This window comes from Athalia rosae, chromosome 3 (genome assembly GCF_917208135.1).
Source record: "Athalia rosae chromosome 3, iyAthRosa1.1, whole genome shotgun sequence".
NCBI classification, from domain to species: Eukaryota; Metazoa; Arthropoda; class Insecta; order Hymenoptera; family Athaliidae; genus Athalia; species Athalia rosae.
In genome coordinates, this window is record NC_064028.1 from 20,705,439 (window position 1) to 20,728,555 (window position 23,117).

A 23,117-nucleotide genomic window follows, 5' to 3' on the forward strand; every position below is an offset into this window, starting at 1 on the left:
TGGAAACAAAGTTTTTAAACTGCTTGAAGTAATCCGCTTTGCTGTGTAAATTTTTTTTCTCTCATTCCTGCCCCTGAATTATTTGACGAGAGATCGGAAGTTTGTCCGATATCGTAGATTGTAATGTGCAATGTATACGATGTATCTATAGCTGCGATATCGCACCGTTTTCTGATACGTGCGTGTGCTTCCGATTGTTCTGTTGCAGAGGGACAAAGCGGCGCGATAATTGCCTTTCGTTATTTTCGGGAGAGAAGAGGAAAGTGGACATTTCTCGGACGAGCAGGTCAGAGCTAGTAGGCGAAAAGAGGGAAGCGGGGCGATTAGCCCTTTGGCGAGGTCGAAGGATGCAGCTCCCAGGCGGGAGCAGCAGAAGTCCACAGGCACGACCTCCTGCCTCGTACTTGCCGTCGTCAACCCTTAACAACCTCATACCTCTGAATCACCTAGAGTCCACGACGATACGACACAAAGTTTCTAAACATCACCAGCTGCAAGCGTCCACCCCCCGTCACAAGGAGTGGGGAAAGGAATAGGGGATAGAGAAAGCAGGTGCGAGCGAGAGACCGGGAGAACTCTCCGAAAGCGGGAAGAGGGACGGAGAGCCGAGAGGTGGAAGGTAGATAGAGAGAGAGAGAGAGAGTGAGAGAGTGAGAGAGAGAGAGAGGTGGAATCGGAAGGAGAAGGAAGAGAAGAAAGAGAAAGAGACGCGGGTCTGCTCGGTAGGGGTGGTTAAAAAAAAGAGACCCAGGGGTGAGAGTCGGAGGAGACGAGGTTTGCAGCCGTTCGGGCTCGGAGCTCGGAGGGGCTTATCGAGTGTGACGGGGTGGGGGTTAAAGAAGCCCTGGCGGGGAAAGGAAAGGAGGCCTTCGGGGGGCCGACCAACCAGACGGCCGATGATGTCATCGGAGGAGGAGACTGACTGTTTCGCCCTCTACGGAGCAACGACGGATAGCAAGCAACAGCAGCAGCTTCTGAAGAAGCAGAAGCGCACCAGACAGCGCGTGGACGCCGGCGAACCGCGCAACAGCTACTCTAGTATTCCAAACTTCAGTTCACGTCCGTCCTTCTTGAGCGGCGGTCTTTACGGAGCGATATTTAGTAGCGGGCCCCAGCATATACCGAGCGGTGGAGCCCAAGGGGCACATTTACCAGCAGTAACGGGGCCCACCAGCCAACACTCCGCGCAGCACGCCGCTGCCTTTGGATTTTTTGGAACACCGGGGTTTGGCCCCGCCAAAATGCTAAACGAACTGCTGGGCAGGCAGGTCAAGCAGGCGAGCGACGCCGGCAATTCGCCACCCGAGGGTAGCCACGTGATGACCGGTGCCGGGATGGACTCGGCGTCGAGTCTTCAGCCCGGTGCTGTTAACTGCGACGATCCAGCCACCGCCGCCGAAATAACGCAACACATGCTCCGCGACATACTGCAGGGTAGAAAGCTCGCCGCCCTTTCGATCCAACCGGAACAACCGACGAATAACAATTCGATACACAGTAACAACAACAACAACAACAACAACAACAACACCAGTGCGGATATGCTCAAGTCGCAACAACACCAGCAACAACAGCAACAAAACAATTCCCAGCAACAGACTACGAACGGCAATAGTGACCTTAGTGCGCGTAGGTCGAGTGGTGCTCCGTTGGGTACGGTGCAAAGTGGTGGGGAAGACAGTGCTGACGGTAACATGTTAACATCTAATCACAATGAACGGGACGTGGTGATGCCCGCCGATGCCGAGGACAGTGCCGAAGACGCCGCTTCCGCGGCAAGAGCGATGGAGGAGGCATTCGCGGAGGCTGGTATGGAACCCGGTGCTAATCTCGACGGTAGCGACTGCGAGCAGAGTTTACCCCCGAGTCCATCGGCACCCAGATCGGTCTCGGTGTCGGTGAAAGAGGAGCTTCAAGAGTCGAGTGTCGTGGTCACCGGTGGAAGCGCGGGGGTTGTCCAAGTACCGAGTGTCAAACGTAGTCCAAGCCATTCACCTTGTCCAGTTGTACCGAAGACGGAAGCCAACTCCCCGTCGACCGAGATCAAGAGAGCGAGGGTTGAAAACATCGTGAGCACGATGAGGTGCAGTCCCGCGCTGCAACCGACACCGGTGAACGGTTGTAAAAAGCGTAAACTTTACCACCCCCAACAGCAGCAAGTCCATCACGTCCTACAGCATGGCGTAGTCGACGTGATGATGGACGAGGACGAGGACAGCGACGAGGACGAAGACCCCGCCATGATAAGACAAAAACGGGTTGAAAAAGATGCCCTCAAATCGCAACTTAGAACCATGCAGGAGCAGCTGGCTGAAATGCAACAGAAGTACGTTCAGCTCAGTAGCAGGATGGGTGCCGAGGCCGGAGAAGGTGCCGAGGCGCCAACGAGTCCCCAACAACAACCCCAACCACCTCCGAGACCACCGCGTCCCCACCCTCCACCGTACAACGGACTGCCAACGCTGACATCCGAACACCCGCACGCATCGGCAGCGGCGATGTACATGGGACATAAAATGTACCTTGAACAACAACACGCCGCACTCGAGAGGATGAAACAACACCAAGAAGCCGCCGTTAGACAACAACAACAGCAACAGCAACAACATCATCAGCAACACGCGCAGCAACAACAACATCAACACCAACAACAGCAACAACAGCAACAGCAGCAACAGCAGCAACAACAACAACAACAGCAGAATTCGCCGCAGCCGGTCGGACAGAGAGAATCACAGCCGAGACAGGATACGTCGAGTACAGCACCTGGAACACCTCAGACGCCTATGCAGATGTCAACGCCGATACAGCATCATAAAGAATTTCAGGACAGATTGAACGTCTTCAGAGGTTCGGCGGGAGCATCGGCGAACCAAATGAGCGGAGCCGATCTCGAGGGACTCGCTGACATTCTAAAGACGGAGATAACTTCGTCGTTAACAAACCTAATAGACAGTATAGTGACGAGGTTCGTTCAGCAGAGGAGATACATCGGCAAACAGTGCGAGGCTGCTCACGCAGCGGCTGAACAACTTAATAAGGACCTCCTACTGGCGAGTCAATTATTAGAGGGGAAATCACCGCGCACCAAGGTCGTAGATCGAGGAGCAGCACCCCAACCGGCCGGTGGCCCAAACGGATCGAGGGGGGCCTTAAACGGCGGACCCCCACCTTCTCAGCCACCGGGGTTTCCGCAAATCGGACCCTTGGGACCCCACGGACCGCACTCAGGACCAATGGAGAACAACCTCAACCAGATAAACCAACTCCCTCCACTCCTCAGAGGCACTTCAATTTTTCAACCGCCAAAACCTTCTTCGATATACGCTATGCAGGCGTCTATGCAGGCCCAACAACAACATCAACAACAGAAGGAACAACAACAAAGGGAACAACAGCAAAGGGAACAGTATTGCAACATGAGAAACGCCGACGACAGGGAAAGCAGGGACGCTGAGCAGAACGAGGCTCTTTCGCTCGTAATGACGCCGAAGAAAAAACGCCACAAGGTCAGTATACGTACGGTACTCGCTGCTCGTGAAATTCGAACACCTTCGCGCACCGTAAAAGGGTGTCCTCGACTGAACTCCGATGAAAAATTTCAGGTAACCGACACGAGGATCACACCGCGTACAGTGTCCCGAATTTTGGCCCACGAGGCGAACAGCCCTCAGGTCGGATGCGAAAGTCCGCCACCTCCGCCACCCCCGAGACCGTACCACGCACCCCCACCAATGCTACCTGTAACGCTTCCAACGAGCGTCGCGATACCAAATCCCAGTCTCCACGAGAGTCAAGTGTTCTCACCCTATTCACCATTCTTCAATCATCACGGTAGCCATCCGGGTCAGGTACCGCCACCGGGACCTCATCACTTACCCGCTAGTCCTCCCGGGGGTGGCGTTGAACTCAGGGATTCACCCCCGCTACCTCATCCACCGGCGATGCTTCACCCCGCGCTTCTTGCCGTGGCGCAACATGGAAGTCCGGATTACGGTCAACTGAGGATGGACAGTAACGACAGGGGGAGCGATTGCAATTCGGGAGACATCAGCTACGACGGAATTCAGCCTACAATATCCTTTGCTAATGCTATTTGCCGGTAATACGGCGGTAGGAAAAATTTTCTAGTCGCGTAGAGTTTGTCGGGGTGGATTTTGACGAAGAGGAGCCGAAATGAACGGTCACCGGCAGGATAACGTGAAACTTGGATCGCGAAAGGTTGTTTCCGAGTTTTTCGAGGGGGACGGGAGGGAGGGAGGGAGGGGGAATATTGAGGAGTCCAAGGACTGGCTACGAGAACAGTCCAAAACGTCAGATTAGTTCGCCGCGAAGTTCGTTACGGGGTGAATTCGCTACCTATGAAGTAGTTTATGGTCGGCTAGAAACTTTAGGAAACACCTGAGCCAACATAATCTCCGCGTAGGGTCGTTGAAAATTTCAGTTCTCCAAAAAGACAAAATGAAAAAATGAAAACCAAGTCACTTTTTACTTTCCACTGACGCTATTTGCGGTACAAAAAGAAAGAAAAAAAAAAAAAAAAAGACGCGCCCCCAACGTTCGATAGCTCCGTCTTTATTTTTTTTCATCTCTCCATCTTTCTCTCTTCATTCGGGTTTCCGTTTTTATTTATTAAATTTTTTTTCCACCCTACACTCCTTTGATATAAAATCAATGGCACACGCTATTTCATCATGGGGTAGGTCGGACGAACGCACCAACGATGCAAAACGGAAAAATTCATCGGGCCTGCCCCAACGTTGCGGCGGGAGTTTTTCATTTTTTTATCTTTATTTTTTTATTTTCATTTTTTCCCTCGTTTCTGGAAGAGTTTCGGGAATTATCGTCAACAACCCTGAGAACCGAAATAAGTAAAAACGATATCGGAACGTGTATAATGTTTCGGAAATTCAATAGTGCAGTGATTCGAAGGAAAGACGAACGGGACGAACCGATAGACGGACGTACAGACATCGATGTAGTGAGAAATTATAGACAAAAGGAGAGAAAAACACGGGGATTAAGCGAATAAGAATGCGATGAAACCACATCGGGAGATCCCATTACCGTTAAGGAAAAAGTAAGGCTTCCGTTGAGACTGCGGCCAATCGTGGGTCAACCTGCTTGGATATCAGATCCCTATTCCGCGACTTGCCCAGCTTGTACGATTTCTAATCCAATTTTCAAACCGAAAGAAACTTAGCTATTCAGAAAATACACCCCGAAGACCGTCGCGTTTTACGGTATACACGCGGTATAAACCAGAGATAAACTCATCGCTGATCCCCGGTATGGTATCGAAAAAAAAAAAAGAAAAAACACACACCAAATAAATAGATGATAATAATAATGAGGATAACGATGATTCGTCCAAATCTTCGGATCCCCGAAATCCACTTCCTGCCCGGGCCAGGAAAACTAGTCGAGCAAATCGGCCGGGGCATCCGGTTACTAAAAATGTGGTTCTTTCCTAGTGAAATCCGAAGCGTTCTATCGATAGGATACCAAACAAACTTTACATGTGTATTCGGTGGCCGAGAGCCTGAATCGAGCGATGAGAAAGAAGGGAAAGCGACGAACGAACGGTCATTAACAGTATATGAAAATTGTCATTGATTGCATCCAAGTATTTCCTTAACCACGGTGAACTCGTCGACGTTGACTCCGATGCACCTGCGTAAAGCGAAGCTGATGTTCTTCTGGGTGAGATACCCCTCATCCGCTGTCCTAAAGATGTACTTCCCAGACATCAGGTTCAACAAGAACAACACCGCCCAGCTAGTAAAGTGGTTCTCCAACTTCAGGTGAGTCGAATATTTGCATTCTAACATTTATGGCGTCGCGGATTCGTCCAATTTGTCCACGTGTACGTAATCTACGGTAGAGGCAGTCACGAAGATAAAAAAAAAAATCTTATCGCCAAGAACATCTTCGTACGACATTTTAATGCAAAGTAGTGTGTTCGAGTCTGACCACTCCCTCGAAGTTCGGACAAGAGTTAGAACGGGCGGACGACGGAGTGTCACGGTTTTAGGTGGGTGTGTCCGGATCTTAATTACCCCCCCGTAACCGGGAGCGCGGCGACTTCAGGTGTGCGAGTAGAAAAGAGAGGACGGTGAAACGGGTGGTCGGTGGTACGGTAACGTAGTTAGAACCATCGCGATCATACCTTAGCGTCCGAGAAACTGGACGACGGGCATTAGCCTGATTATAATTAGCTTGAGTAGCCGCGGAAAAGATCCAAGATAGAGAAAGAGACGCGGAGCAACTACAGCTACACGTATAAGTACGGCGAAAATGAAAAAGGAAAATAAAGCGAGACAAGAACAAAAAAAATAGAAAAATTGAACGCCCGCGTACCGCCGAGGTGAAATTCATCATCGTACGCGTAGTCGAGCGGAGTTCTCGAAAAAAAAAATGAAATCGAACGAGCGTCATCCGATGACGAATAATTTTTTCTGATTCTCGAATCACGCGTATGTACGGAGAAACGAGGGATGGCCGTATTTTACGAACGTCGAACAAAAGTTTTTACGAAGGGAAAGGGTTGGACGAGTGACTAACGCGGGACGAGGTATGAGAAAGTCGCCGGAGGCCGACACGACAAAATTTTCCGAAATATATCCACTCTACCGTCAAGTTACGATAATTAGCTTTGTGTCGGGGCCACCACAGAGAGAAGCCGCGAGCACAGAGGCGGTAGCAGCGGCAGCGGCAGCAGCGGCATCGGAATCAAAATCAGAATCAGAATCATCCAGGGAAAAAAGATCAGAAACCTATATAACGGCAGACACGGGGTGGGTGGGGGGGTGCCGGTGAATACGGATGCAATTTTTACTGGACGTTTGGGGAAGACGAAAATAAAATAAATTTTTTTTTGATTTTTATTTTGCCAAGCGGTACGTTAGCTGTGTAACCCTTTCCCACAAACAACCGACGTTTGAATACCTCCTAGTCAAACAATTCCAGCGTTGCCCTCCCTTGAAAATTTTATAAACTTTTTCACTCGCACGTACACGTATACGCGCGGAGATGCGGCTTACGACCGAACAAAATTCATCCCTTTTTTTTACGTCAGATCTCCGTGAATTCTTTTCTGAAAATATTTTTTCAACCGTCGTCATTTTTATTTCTCGTTCATTCGTATTTACTCGTTCATTTTTTTTTTCTACGGGCAAAGCTTCGGACACGTGGGGGGGTATATTTTCTCCTTGCGGCTAATCACGTAAGGTGGGCTTTTCTCTGGTTGGTGCGACAGCCACCTGCCTGCCCACCTATTTTCTCGGATATACCGTATACGCGTACGCGTGTTTGATCTGATATCCTAATGCACGGCTTCCTATGCGGAAATGTCGACCGACATTATCCTATGTCGTAGGTTTACCAGAAACCACGACAGGGAGAGACACACCGTGCGGTTGTACTTTTGTCACGAGAACCGCCACCCCATCCCCCATCCCCCACCCCATCCCCCACCGCCCACTTTTAGCTCTACTTTTCCGATGCTAAATATTTAATTCGATATCAGGACAACGCGTCGTACAAAAAAAGGGAAATAAAATAAACTACACACCTAATTTCTTTTATCCCACCCCTGTACAGTCACTTCTTTCGCTTCTTCTATCCATTCGCCAGATCAGAAACTTTATAAATATGATACGTTCTAATCCGGACGCAAGAATCTAAAAAATGAGTTCGCCGGGTCGGTTTGATAAAAGAAAAAAGAATGATAAAAAAACGAAAAAAAAACGAAGCGAACGATCGTACGAATAGGGAATATCGTGTTGTTTAGAATGTCTCGGTTGATAGTATATATATATATGTATACGGTTGGCTTTTAATAATTAATTAACCATCGAATTTATTCAGTCACGCTTTCACGTCGTTCGTCGGCACGACCCCTTATCTCTAAACTACAAAGTTCTCCATGGGTAATTTCAATCTCTCGTCGCGTTGACTGTCGACGAGGTTCGCTCCGCGTTATAATATTTGATATTTGTCAATTATGTCGTAGTAAACACGCGTTCCCTTTCTACACCTGTACTTATATCATTTTTATGCTTCTCTTTCCGATGTTCTTTTCTCGGTTATTTTTTTATTTTTTTATTTCGTTTTTTTATCTTATTTCACCCCAACGCGAACGATCGCTCGCGACAAGATCCTATCTCTCTTTTCGAAACTCTCAACGGTATGGATATTAGTTTTACCCGCTCAATTTTCAACCCCCGTTTTTTCCAATCTCCTTCGTTTCCTTATTTCCCTCGTTTCTCGCCGACAACCGCGATGACCATCGTTCGCAATTCTTCGTCCACCTGGTAACCGTATTTGCCCGATACTCGACTACCTGCGACCTCCTCACGTGCGCGCAGTGACACTTAAAATATGTAGAGGGTAGAAAAAAAAAAAAAATCCGAACGATAACGAGAAACTAATTTTCCCAACACGAATTTCCGCACACAGCCGCCTCCTCTATACCAACCCCCTCTCGTCGTTATGTTCGTACTCGATTTTATTTTCCATTTATTCATCTATTTATTCATTATTTTTATTCGTTCATTTATTTTTTCTGGCTTGTTTATATCGGTGGCAAAAAACATGCGCAGAGGTCAATTTTCATCCCCCGTAGGAACAGTTCGAAACGCGAAACGCGAAAGGGGTGAGTGGGGGTGGGGTGGGGGTCGAACGGGTGGGGTGGGTGGTTCTCTGCGGGGCCAACCGAAAGACGCGATCGTTGTGAAAGGCTGCGCTGCAGAGGTCGATGAAAAGCGGAATTACTCGAGGGCCGATGGTGAAGAGTGAAGAAGGGTGAATGGGGTACCCATACGACGCACCGTGCCGCGCTCCGAAACACTGGTCAGCTCCGTAATACCACCGTGTACTCTTTCCTAATTTCACATAGACTACTCGAAGACCCGCGCGGGTCGACGGCTAGCCATACACACCAGGCCTTCGCAACTAACCCTTACCACGAGCAAAAAACAAATCAACCAAAAAGACGAAACAAGCCACGGTGTAAAGTGAAGAAAAATGATTCGCCGCTTCCGAGGAAGGGGTATTAAAAAAAAAACCCACGATACCTCTATATCTAAGCCGCTTATAAATAAATAATAAATATTATACCCGTAGCCCGGCGATGGCTGGAAAACGGGGTGGTATTACCGCTGTACAAGTGATGTAATGGAATCTAATGGAATACACGTATAGAATGAAATATAATGGAATTGGCTTTCGTGATGGATGAGTGCGTTCCGTAGACCACATCGCGAAATAAGGCGGTACGAAACGGGTGTCGGGGGTGGGACGGTCTGCTCCGCAAGGTGGTGTCGCCCGGTGTGGCAGGGGTTGTCGCCTTATCGGATCCCACGGTAGGACACGCGAGGACACGCGACCGAAAGATCTTATCCGAAGATGGAAGGAATTTTATGTCGTATAATGGAGGAGGAGGAGGAGTAGGGGGTGGAGTAGCGGGATAAAAGGGGGCTGAATTTCCGACTCTTCAATTCCTATTGTTCATATATTATTACCGTCGTTTTCCTTTCCTTTCCGTTTTTTTTTTTTTTTTTGTTTTTCTCCCCCCTCTCCTCTCTCCTCTCGCGAACAAACCCTTCCGTACCTCTGCGAATCGCGTTTTCCACACGTTACCGATGATACCGATTCGGATAATCAGTTTTTAATATTCGACCGAGCGATTACCGAGTTGAGAATAGAAAAAAAAAAATAAAAAAAAAAAAAGGAACGAAAATATATAACGAAATAGACTCTCGGTAAGAATGACCGTTTGTACGACATGTGTACATGCATACGGGCGCGCGGGGTTTTATAGTTGGACGGTAATACACAGAGGAAGAAATAGAAAAATAAAAAAGAAACAGAAGTGAAAGGAAAAGGAAAAGGAAAAGGCATCCAATTAAAAGCGGCGCAATTTAGCGGCGGAATCTTGACAACAAACGGGCGGGCGGCGTGCGTTGTACCTACCTACCTACCTACCTACCTTCCTAGCTACCTACCTATACGAGAACCTCGAGAGGCAATCTCCACATACGTTTCCAGCAGGGGTTGCCAAGTAAAAGGGGAAAGGGGGGGGGAGGGAGGAAGGGAGGGCGATGCCGGTGATGCTGCAGCCTCCGCATGCAGCTCTCTCGGTCTGTTTTTTCTCGGTGCATTTTTTTAATCCCGCAAGATTGTGCCGAGCGAGGGCCATTTAGCAAACACACACCGGCGTATCCGCTACGTACGGTTTTATAGAGCCTACGCGGGCGGGTCCTACTAGACCGCCCGGCATCCCTCAGACCATAACGTAACCAACCACCCCCTCCGCCTTGGTGCGTTTTTTCATTTTTTTTTGTTTTTTTCGTTATTTTTTTTTTAATATTTTTTACCTCTTATTTTTCCTACCGACTCACGACTGCCGGCTGCTAATGCCACCCAGCAGGTTGCTTTGGCCCTTCCGCATCATACGTAGTGTAGGTTGAAAGGTAGGAATAGCCTACGCGCGGTAGAAGAGCGCGAGCACCAGCAGAAGCTGAATCGGAATCGGAATCAGAATCCATAAGCATTTGCCAAGTATAACGGCGGCGTCGCGGTTTTCTCGCATTGTGAGAATAACCTGCAGGGACACAAGGTAGAGAAAATGCGAGCCAAGGTTTGTTTTCCTGTTTGTTTTTTTTTGGTTTTTTTTTTTGTTTTTTTTTTCTCTCCCAGAAAGGAAAAGGTAGGGAGAAAATTACCCCCCCAAACCCGAACCCGTTCCACCCCTCGATTAACAATCCAGCCATGCATGACTACTGAGCTAAAAAAATGCCACCCGAATATTTCCACGTTATTATTCCCTTCCCTTAGAAATACAAAACAATACTAGAGAGACTGAAGAACAATAAAAACAAAAAACAATAATAATAATAATAATGATAAAGAATTTTTTCAAATAAAATAAAAACAAGAAAAAAAAAAACGGGAAAAAATTAGGATGGGGGAGAAATCTCTTCGTTCCCCTTTGCCGTATACGTGTGTAGTCACATGTTTGCATACCGATGAATTATTATTTTCGATGCTGGGAACGTTTGACATAAGTAGCACGCTTATACGAGAAGACGATTATAATCTGGAAAACTTTCTACTCTATTTTTTTTTATTTTCACTTTCTCGTACGAACAGATTTAATAAGTGAATGATGAAAAAGGGAAAGAAGTGGAAGAGTAAAAAGAGAAACCCTTTCGATTAAAAATCTGAGCCGATGGATATATGAACAGTGCATTTGATGAACACGTTCGTAGTTTCGATACCGCTTTATACCTACCCACCTATACACATACAACGCAGCCTATACGTACAAGAGGATGATACAAGGGGTGGATTTTATAACGTTCGGCGTAGTTTTAGACTTTGACTAAGGGGTGCATGGGGGGGAGGGAGGAGGGCGGGGGGGGTGCAAAAAAAAAAGAGCAACGGGATAAAAGAAGGAAAAAAAGAACGAAAGAAAATGGGAGAGAAGAAGAAAGAAAAAAAAAAAAAAAATTAAACAGCAGAGAGTGGGAAGTTTGCGCGCGGTGTTGAAACGCGTTGCATATAAGCGCACCAGGTAGTTAGGTAGGTAGTTCCGTAATAAATCCTCGTTTAAAAAACTTAAGCCTCTCTTATTCTGTATAAAAGACACGCGTGCTCGCGGTGCATTGTGGTTACGTTATAGCTGTGGGTATATAATGTACGTACGTACGTAGGTGGTTCTCCACGTGAGCCAAAGGCTGGTGCGTTCATATGAGTCTTAAGCTTAAAAAGCGAGTCGCTCAACCCGCGCGCTCCGCCGTTGAATCTCATTGTCGGTATTATTATTACCGGGATTCTGGCTGGCTGTGAAGAAATACGAAATAATAATCTCACGATCGTTCATAAAGAAACGGAGATAAGAAAGAACCTGCTCAAGGTTTTGATATATTAATAGAAACGAAGAGATGAGGAGGAATGGAAAATTCACGCGGATGCACGGTGTAGTGCGCTGGCTGAAAACTGAAGGAAACATTGAACAAACGTGGAGATGAAATAAAAAGTATAATAATAATTTTCTTCTTTGGGGGGTTGTTACGATAACAGAGGGTTGAAAAAACAAAAACAAAAACAAACAAAAACAAAAACAAATATATTCAACAGGGTGGTTTGAGGCGATGCGCTGTGAATTTTTCCAAGCCGGACTTTTCCTTGGCCAGGCTCTTGGTGATGAAAGGAAATAAGGAAAAGGAAGGTAATTCCGGCGGGTACGAGTAGAGCGCAAAACTACAGCGACAGCGGAATAGCGCCGGTATATAAGAAGAAACGGGGGTAAAATGGGTGAAAACAAAAAAAAAATGAAAAAAAAAACCCCGAAGTGGAAGAAGGAAAATAATAATAAAAAACGCGAGAAAGAAAAAAAATCAGAAACTCGGTGCCGACTTATATACCTGCGGCAAAAGTTACCGTTCGTCGTCGTCGTCGTCGTCTCCGTTACAAAGAAAGTAAGTCCATGCGCTTACGTTCGTTTCTGGTTGCACTCCTTGCAACCGTCCGACCAACACGAACATTTTATAGAGAGAAGAGAGGGATTATAAGCGTGCCCGTAATATCATAGGTATATATACAGGGGTGTGTGTGCCCATACTTATTACCCGCTAGGTGTATACGTAATGTACAGAGGAGCGAGAGAATCTCGAGAATTTCTCGGCAGCTCCTTAATTAAAAACTCAGTGCACGGCACAATGGAGTGGCAACTCTTTGGGTACCGTTGCTGACGGCTGCACCCTGCCACCGCCGACTCTCCCGTAAGCATCTACATAGGTACTTAGGTGGGTAGCTGCTTGGTAGGTGGGTACCTGCCGTGCCGACCTACCCCTATCGGAGTCGAGAGACCACCACCCCCACCCACCCATCCCTGCCCGAATGCAACGCGAAAGAAAAAAAAAAAAAAAAAAGATTCAATAAGAATCCGCCAACTCTCTGACCGAGCCGAATCCTCGGCCGGAGCAACGAACGAAATAGAGGGGGAGAGGTATGATTCGAGCCCGATTACGAGAGGGAATTATCAACGGTGCGATATCTTCAATTCGTTACATCCGCGCTCCCCGATCCGAGGGACGACGACGAAGAGCGTTTCTCAGCGTACGTGATATTTATATACGTTTCTTTCAGCGGAATAGAGACCGCTTTTTTTTTTTTTTTCTTTCTCGTTCGGTTTTTCCTCCGCATCTTCCCATACACGCGGGTACATACGTGTAAACACCCTGGACTCGAAGGGTGCGAGGAGTTGGCTAACATCTCTCGTCCTGCAACGCACCCCCCCTTATCTCCTATACCCCAGCCGGCTCGCCGCCCCACGCGGCGCACAGTGGAGGTTATGCGGGTAAACGGCAGTCACTTAATTAAAAATTACTTAATTACGTTCTTGGCACTAATTAGTGGCGTTTGGTTCCCTCTTGCCCGTGCGCTGCTGCTGCTGCTGCTGCTGCTGCTGCTGCACGTCCGCTTCTCTACCGGTGCACCACCACCACCAATGAAAGTAGCTAGGCATCAACCCTTTCCATTCCTATTCCCATCCCCTTCGAGCCTTACTCTTTCTTCTCTCCCTTTTCTCTCTCCTTCTCCACCCCTCTCGCTCTATTTTTTTCCTTCTTCTTTCTTTCTTTTTTTTTTTTTTTTTTTTAATTTTTATTTTCCCACCAATGTGCAACGCCCGCGAGATACCGCGTTTACGTCTTTCGAGGGTAACAAAAACTGCAACTTTTATCGATAAACCACCCCCATTTCTAATTGTAAGAAAAAAAAAAAGAAAACTCTATCGTTGAGAAATTCTTTTCTCTCTACTTTGCCGCGTCTTCCTTCGATTAAACCAATAAAAATACGTTTGTTGTTCCATCCCCAAGTAGTTCGATACGTAAATATAACTGAAGAGAAAAAACTCTTCGGTTTTGTGGGGTGGGGTGGGGTGGGGAGGGGAGGGAGTTTTCGTTCGTAGGGAGTATTGGCACAGCCGGAGACAATGCAGCTAACGTGGCCGCAGGGCTATCGCGGGAGGAATAACGCGAGCCATCGTCGTTGAGAAGGGTTGGTCTGGGGGGCCGCGAGAGGGAGGGGGGGGAGGGGGGGGATGGTAAAGTCAGTAAGGGAGGAAAGAGAGTAGGGGGAGGTTTCGGGGTAGATGAAGAAGAGGAAGAAGAGAGAAGAGAGGACTTTACAGGGGATGTAAGCATCGCCACTGCAAGGCTAATCCTGTGCTATGAGCCGCTACTTGCAGGCTAATATATACGCGGGGTGGGTCGGGCCTCCGTATCGCGGTGGCAAGGTACAGTCGGTAACAAAGATTAAACGTATTCGCGAACGATCGCCGTGTAACGAAGAAGAAAAAGAAGAAAAAGAAAAAAAAAAAAGGGAAGAAAATAATAAAAATTACGATCACCGGTCGTTGGGGAAATCGTGACGCGAATCGATCAGTCGTATACGATAAACACCGTGCACAAAAATCGAAGCGACTCGGGGGGGGGGGGGGGGGGGGGGAGGATAAAATTTATCCAGCGTAGATCCTCGGGAGTTGAAAACGCGGACTCGACGGGGGGTGAAGGGGGTGGAGGGGGAGGTAAACGAAGAGTACGTGGGGAATTTTCGAGCGGGCAACGCTGCGAAAAATGTGAAATGATAATGCTTCACTGTCCCGCCCTAATCGGCTTTGTATCCGTCGTTGGTCGGGGGATGAGGGAAGGGGGGGGGGGGGGGGGAGGGTGATCGTGGGACGAAGGGAGTGACTGGAACTCCCACTTCTGTTGAGCTTCGCGCTTCTGCTTCAGCTTCGGCTCTTCGAGCTTCGCACGGAAGATTTAATTTGCGTCTGCCGGTGAAAAACAGTTTATCAGAAAATAAAAAACGATGGAAACGTAGCGGGGCAGGGAAGGGGGAGGGATAGGGGGGGGGGGGGGGGGGGGGGGGCCCGGGAAAAAGAAGTAAAGGCAAAAAAATTGGAAATAAAAAGAATAGAGATTTATACACTTCCACCATACTTCCACCTACGCGCAGAAGCGGCAACGGGCACACACACGTACGGTACCCAGAGGCTACCTACCACCCACCCCCCGCCTCCTCCGATCCGCGGGGCAGGCAGACGAAAGGGTGGAAGAAAAAAAAACTATTGACCCATCAGAAAAAAAAGTGTATCAGACTTTCATCTGGCAAACTGTGAAAAAAAAAAAAAAAAAAGAAGAAACAAATCGCGTGTACTCGGGTCTCGGGGGCCGGGGTGAAAGAAAAATGACGTTTCGAGTCCGCAGCGGTTACAATTTCAGCGACTTTGCTCCGAAATCCGCGACCGGATGGTCCTACGCGGTAATTCATCTGTACCTGCATCGGCCTACTTGTACCTTCCTCCCCCCTCCCCCCCCCCGTAATTCCATTCCGGTGCAATTTCGTGGTTCGATACGCGAGAGCGTCGAGAGATTTTTCCGGTAGGAAAAGGGTCACCTATCCCGATGGTGTCGAGTCAAAGGCGAACGAGAGAGGGACGACGATGTCGGGGGGGAAGTTAGCGGGGGCGACGGTGGAGTCCGGGGGTGGGCGGTAGGTGGTTCAAATTATCGTTCGGACGGTAGCCAGAGGCAGCACGGCGGCAGCGTACCTGGACAAGCAACGTCCGCGCCGACGTTGCTGGGCAGAAAAGCGGAGCGAGTTCTGCACGAAGGAGGCAGCGGATGGAATGAGAGCGGCGAAGGTTGGCCGGCGCGGGGCACGGGGCACGGCTACCGGCTATCCTGAATTGATTTCGTTTCAAAACCTTTCTCTGCACCACCGTCCATCCTACCCCTACGTTCATCTCTCTTCCAATTTCATCCGTTCTCTACCGAGTCGCCGCCCTCCCCGTCCTGTAAATCCGCGGGCACCGCTCGCCCCTCTCCCCCTCTCCTCCTCTCCTCCTATTTCCCCGTCTCTTCCTTTTTTCCTCGCTTTCTCTCTTTCGCTCGTTTACCACCCCATCAAACCTCCGCCCGGTTTTCCGCGCTGACGGGGTACAGACGCGGCGAAATTCAGATTGCAAAGTGCATTCGTACGCGTGTATTTGCGACACATACCAAATTATGCATCCTGCCACCCACCGTGCCACCCACCCGCGCCAGATTTTAACTCCGTGAAATTTGATGCCCCCGATGCCGCGGCGCTATCGCTATTCCTGAAAAAGAAAGGAGACAACCTAACCAACCACCCCGCGCGTATCTGCCTACAAATACTGAAATTTAATCTCCGAGTTTTTTATTATTTTTGTAGAAGAAAAAAATCTCTATGAGATTCACAATTTTTACAACGATTCTAATTTCCGTTCGCTCCAGAAAACGGATAATACCGTATGCCTGGGAACTCCGGAGCCCAAGGTAATTCTAATTAAGTAAACGAGTTCGGTCGAAGAACAGTAGCGGCAGCACCACCTGGACATCCGATACCCGGGCCCCGGTAACAGGCAATTTTACGGCGCGCGTGGTATCGTTTTACTGACAAAAGTGTCGGACGTTACGTGCTCTTCAAAGGTCCTCTGTTTTTCCTTTTTTTTTTGTTTTCTCTCTCTCTTTTTTTCGTCAAATACCAAAGCTGTCAATGTTCGGAAGTCGCGCCAGCGGATTTTTAGTAATTTTTTCGTCAATTTCTTTCGTTTCTCGTTCCACCGCGTTTCGGATACGGAGAGGGGGGTGGGGGGGAACTCGACTGACTTAACTTGAATTTCGATTGCACCGTTACGTTACACGTATGACCGGTAGATACGGAGTTATTGTTGGTTACGGTGTCCTATGCAAATCGCCCATATAGCGCATCGCCGTATTTTCCCCCTTCCCCCCCCTTCGACCACAACGACAAAGTAAAACCGCTGTTGCCGCCGCTGGTACAAGCAATCGAATGTATCAACTCATGCGGGTATTCTCCTCGGAAGCGTCGACGTCGTCATCACGAAACTTCGTGATTATCGGTGTCTCTGTATCTTAGGCAGCTAGCCCGAACGGAGAAATACGGGCGATAAGTAGGACGACTAAACAATCGGAACTCTAGCTACTCGACTACGATTTCGCAAGACTCTGACTAGAATAAGTTGGAACGAACGTTCGTACGAGTCGCGAGACTCGACGCGGCAAAAAAAAGACCGTCGAAACGGAAAAAAAGAACGTAAGCCGGACGCTTTCGATCGAGCTCGAAAAATTATCATCACGCTCTCTTAATCCCATGCAATATTCAACGTTCGGGTTCTCACAGCCGGGGGACTTTCACCAATGGTCCTCAAACTTCAACAGTTGTCTAGCAAATCCTATTTACTATTACCAAATCCTTGTATCGCACGCACACGCGTTAGCTACGCGCGTACGTATTCCGCGTCCCCAACGCAACGCAACAAAATCAACCCCAAGCTAGGGTGCGTCGCCTCATCTTCTCGCATCCCCCCCCCCCCCCTGAACGCGATGGTTACGGGCGGCCGGAGTAAAATCGGTCTAACGTTTGTTCCCTAGGTTCGCGTGTCCCCAACCCCCTCCCCAACCCCCCCCCTTATAACCTACTGCCCCAGTGTCGCGTACGAATAAGTCGCCCCTCTTATCCACCTCCCCCTTTTTTTTCTCGTCTCCGGCACGACGATCATCCCCTAAAAGTTTCCTATATAGGTACAGCAGCCATCCCCCCCCCCCCTCTCTCTCTTATATACATCGTAGAATATTTTCCACCCCACGACAAATACACGGACGGAAAGATAGATCGGATCTTCAACGATGATCTCATGCCTCACTCTATTCTCTGTGACTCCCTGTATTGCTTCCATTCTTTTTTTCTGTTTTGTGAATTTCTGCTTTCTTTTTTTTTTTTTTTTTACATTTTTTTTCCTCTTTCAATCGATCCCCGCGAACCGCGGACGCAGTTCTAGGAGGGTACCGTGATTTAAGTAACGATTCATCGTTTCGCTAGTTTATTCGGGGGGGGGGAAGGGGTGAGTAAAAAAATGAAAATAGAAACTGTCATTTTTCATCCCTCCGGTTATCCTCTCCTCCGAACGGAGATCGAGTATAACAAATATCTCGAAACAACCGACGGTTTGTAAGTTTTCGGCATTAACGAAGAACGGAGGGTGAAGGGGGGGAGGAGGGTTGGTCGGCAGGACATCGGATAAAACGTACGTACACACGTAGCGGCGTACGCGAGTAACAAAGTAATATTGATTATTTTTTTTATTTATTTTTTTTTTTTCGTCCATTTTTTTGTTCCACTTCTCTGGCGGACTCGTGCAGGCGGCCGACGAAACGATCCCGGTAGAGTTTTTGACAAAGGATGTTTTCCGAGTCCCTAACCTAGGTAACCCTTTCTTCCCCTCTTCGTACCCTTCCCTTCCCTTACACATCGTTCGCTGGTTCGCAGCGGCAGCACGTGTGGGAGACGACGACGACGACGACGACGACGACGACGACGACGACGACGTGTTACGTGTGTACCGCGCGTTATGCACCAACGGCGGCAGCGGCGGCGGCGTACAGTGTGTACTCACCCGATGCGCGGAGGACTTGACTACTTCATTGTCGTACCACTGGGTATTACACGCGCGTATGAACCACTAGTACCGTACAGATATATATGTAGGGCCGCCGCCGCCGCCGCCGCCGCCGCACAATCCGTATATTACATATGGGAACGACAGATGTGCACCGAAGTATCGCGCGGTTTTCGTTCAATGTGGGCTACCACCGCCTATACGGACCCAAGGAATAAGAAGAAAAAAGAAGCCAGCGTATTGCATATTATAGAAATCATGGGAAATGGAGATAAAGGGGAAGAGAGGATTGACGCAAAGAACCTTGGGGAGGCGCTCGGTTTTTTCAGTAACGCTCGTATCTTATCAAGTAATCATGACTACCGCGCGTTACGTCGCGTGAGCGATCCCGCGACGCCGTCCCTCCCCTCCCCCCCTCCCGCCCTCATTTCGACACTCGTACGGCGAACGCGAAAATTTTCGGAAAAAAAATTTCGCCGCCTTTTCGATGGATCGGATAATTTCGTTCGAAGACTTTTCGACTCGGGTAGGGGGAATCGGGGCTCGGTTTGTGAACGGTGATTCGAAAATTCTACTCCTCAGGGTCTACGCCCTGGGCGGCAGATGTGCGGGTAACAATGAGTTTTCTGAGCTTCTGCCGTCACACATCGTTCGGTATAGGTAGAGGAGAACGCACCAATACGTAAAAGTCCTCGCACGTCGTCGTTCCGCATAGACGCGACATACGTTCAGAACCTCCAAGGGGTCTTTCTGTCCCCCTTTTCTCTCGTTCCCTCGTATTTCGGTGTATAGTTCGGTGCCCCTTGCAGCACGCGCCAACGTATCGTGCCTCACAATGCAACGGCAGGGTGGTGGGTAGGTAGGTATATCGGCGGGGTCTCGGGGTTTTCGGAGGCGCACGTTTTGTGTGCGTAAAGCCCGGCGTGTGCATCTGGCCAGTCGGTCGCCCTCAGCCAGTAGGATTCGTCGATCCGCTTTTCTAGAAACCGGGGGCACCGCCGACACCGAGAACCACCCGTCCGTCCGCCCGTCCGTCTACCACCGACGATACACCTAAGAGTGCGAGGGGTAACTTTTTCAAAGCTAGAGCCATCCGAAAGGGGGGCAGCTGCTTTGAGCGGTTTCACTCTTCAATGGTCCCGAAGAACCCCCTGCTGCCCCCCTGCTGCCCCCCCCCCTGCGCTCCTCGCTTCCTACGTCTCATCCCCCCGCAGTCTCGCCGTACTCGTGGCGATACGGTCCCGTCGTACGCGTACGCCGGGCATCGTCCGAGCTGCGATCGATTTTATATGTATGTATGTCGGTGATGACGACCACGCGCGTCGTCTCACCGGCAAAAATGACGTGACGTACGGGTACACCGCGTGTACGCGTCCTCCTCAGCGAAAGATGAAATCTCGACGATCAGGTGTGACGAGGATATTCGATATTTGAAGACAGGCAGGTGGAACGCTCGTTGTCAGGAGGAAAGTCGTTCGCTACACTGTTTCGTGTAATTACGCGTTTTGGCTTTGTGAAAGGCAACGGCGGGTGGGCGGACTTTTTGTCGTTTTCTTTTACATTTCAGTTTTCTTTTTGTTTTTTTTTCTTTTTTTATATCGCGCGTAGGCAGGCGTCGTCGCTGCAGCGGTGTCGGTACACCCGTTCGTTTGAATTACGCGATTCTCCAACGCGTGTAACGAGTCTGAGTAGATGGCGTTAAAGTGTTAATTACTAATTAAGAAGAGGCTAACACACCGGTGTCGGAGTAAGAGACGGAGGACGAGGAGGAGGATGAGGAGGGGGGAGGAGGGGGGGGGGAGAGGGAGAGGGAGGAGGAAGAGTCGGTGGAAAAGTAAAGAGAGCGGAGAAGCGAGGTAGAGGAGGCACCCCGAACGGAGAATGCACCTCGAAGTAAGAGGAGGATGAGAGGAAGGGGTTGCGCCTTCGCCTCCCGTAGGTGGTATTCCGATGGTTACGCGGGCGTTGGTGTGTTGGTTCGCACGGAACATAAGCACCACGCGCTTGCCGTCGGGGGTGCCAGTCGGTGGCATCAAGACTCCCTGCGACACCTTTTTGAACGCCCGTACTGAATAGAAGCTCACGCACTGCCTGGCAAACGGGCAAACGTTACTACCTTTCCTACAGCGGCAACGGTACACCTCGATATACATATATATATACACGTATATATATATACACCGCTCCACCTACACCACCGTACCGCGTCTCACCCCCGTTTTTTTATTTTCTCTTCTTATTCCACCACTACTACGAGCGTCGCTCTTCTACGGCAACAGTAAAATGAATGAATGAAAAAAAAAAATAATCAAAAAAGAAGAAAAGCTTCATCCCCCGCCGCCCGCCCTCCCACCCCCTCAAACCTCTCCTATTGCAATTAATTTTCGTTATGCGCACTTTCACACCTCGTAAGACAATATTTTACGTATGGTATCTTAATGACGCGCGGAGGATCCTCGCGGTTAGGACATTCAAAGTCTCTAGACTATGAGTAACTCACTCTGAACGAAACAAAACGTGCGCCGAAAAAATTAAGGGATGGGGAAACTCTTGCGCCCAACCTTTTACCGATAACGTTTCGTAACGGCGAACGATCGTTCGCTCAATTTTCATATCTCTCTCTCTCCCTCTCTCTATTTCGTCGTATCCGACCACGGAGGACACCGGGATAATTAAGGCGACACACGTAAGGCAATCGGTGCGAGGATGATTTCCTCCGCTGTAGGAAAAGCGGAGCGACTCAACTCGACTCGACGCGGCCAATTAAGACGAGTCGAGGGGTTGCACGCCGTATCGTAGCCGCGTTGCACCTAACGGGGGATTCCGCATTTGTCGCCTCTCCTCCACTCTCCTCTCCTATCGACTGCATCGTCGTCGTTGTCGTCGTCGTATTCGTCGTCGTCGTCGTGGCGTTTGTTTTACGGTGTTCGGGGGTGTCGTATAGGTGGGTGTTGCAGATGCACACGTAGAAATTGTAGCGTAACGTCGGCTTAACCGCGGAGTTTGAATTCTCGCGATGGTTCTACTCGCGAGAACGAGGATGCGGATGAGCATCCCTCCTCGGATTTCACTGACGTTAAGAGGTCGAGTCTATAATCCTTATTCAACCATCCATCATCGCATTCAACATCGTCGGATCGTTGAGTATAGATAGAAATACCGGAGAGTGAGATACTCAGCCCACCGGCATCACTTCGTTTCTACCTATTCTACATGCACACGCTTCCATACTGTACACATATACGTGTGCTATACACGTCTATCAAACTGCCTGCTGGTACATCGTTCGAAACTCGTTTGCCTGGTGTTATACCCGAGCTATAACTGAATCTACGGTGCATCGGGGATCGCGAACCGCGAAGTGCCTAATTAAAACAGACACCCAGTCAGATGGGTTTTATTTTTTTTCATATTTCATTTTTCCTTTTTGTTTTGTTGTTTCCTTTTTGTTGTTTTTTTTTTTCTTTTTTCATAGTAGTAAGGGTTGGTTTGTTGGAAGGAGAAAGAAAGGGAGGGAGGGGGGAAGGGGGTCGGGGGTTGGGGGTGGTACGGGGGGAGAGAAAGATAAAGAGAAAGAGCGAAACGATAGGTATATGAATATATGTACATGTACGTATGTGCGTTTGTGTATGACTTGACAAAAAGGTAGAGTGCTAGAATTGCCACACTTCGTTCGCCAAGTGCGAGGAACGGAAGAGAACGAAACGGAACGCGTTACGGAATGAAACGTATATAACCGCGGTGGAAATGACGGAGGGGCTCGGGGGGTGGGGGGGAGGGAAGCGCGACGGGGTGGTTAGGTTACACCGAGAAGAGTCGTCGCCGTGTAAGTAGGAGGAAAAAAAGAAAATTGCGGGGCGGAGATGGCAGGGCGGGGGGGGGATAGGAGGATCATTCATTATAGTATTGTATAATTAGGATAATAATAAGCTCTTCACGGCCTCAGGGTCTTCTTGCTGCAGTACCCTCTCCAATGTGACAAAGTAGAGAGAAAAAACGTCCGAGGTCTACCGCTAGAACCGAGGGTGTTAATTGTCAACTGCACCACCTAATTACGATATATATGTTTGTGTGCGTATATTGTATGTATGTAGATTTCACGGAGACGAAACAAAAATAATATAATAATATTAATGATAATACGAGATCATCGCGATGATATTTTATAGTCATCCTTGAGAAATTGAACAAACGACGCGTTTGACTCTTTCGAAGGCAAACCGTCAATTTTCAACCCGTGCAGCGCGTCTTCTTTTCACCGATCGTTCGACGGTCGTTGAAATATGTTGGAAAATAATTCAGACCCACGAGCGAAAAAGAACCTTTCGATTATTCTTGAGAACGGTTTCACGTTTCATCGTTTTCTACCCGATTGCCGATGCCTCGGTTTCAACTTTTGAGAAAGACCTTTTCTTCCCTACTTCTCGCTTATAACCGACACGCTATGCTAAGCACCCGAATATCCCGCAACAATGGAAGTCCAAGACGTCCCCTCGTTTCTCTCCCTTCTCTTACCCGTCCCTTGCCGCCCCTTTTCTTTTCTTCCTATTTCTCTTCTCGCTCTTATTTTGCTCAAACTTTCCCACAGGACAAACTCTTA

The 23,117-nt window shown here is 48.8% G+C and overlaps 1 protein-coding gene across 4 annotated transcripts in view; it reads left to right on the top strand.

Moving 5' to 3' along the window:
* Nucleotides 1-23,117, top strand: part of LOC105690283 (homeobox protein prospero) — an 85,444-nt gene that overhangs the window by 57,614 nt on the left and 4,713 nt on the right. For all 4 annotated transcript variants that reach the window (XM_012407958.3, XM_012407968.3, XM_020854319.2 and 1 more), the window contains 3 exons: nt 209-3,509; nt 3,606-4,076; nt 5,650-5,804. In XM_012407958.3, the coding sequence (XP_012263381.2) occupies nt 897-3,509; nt 3,606-4,076; nt 5,650-5,804 (3,239 nt within the window). In that variant the 5' untranslated portion in view covers nt 209-896. The remainder of the gene's footprint in view (nt 1-208; nt 3,510-3,605; nt 4,077-5,649; nt 5,805-23,117) is intronic.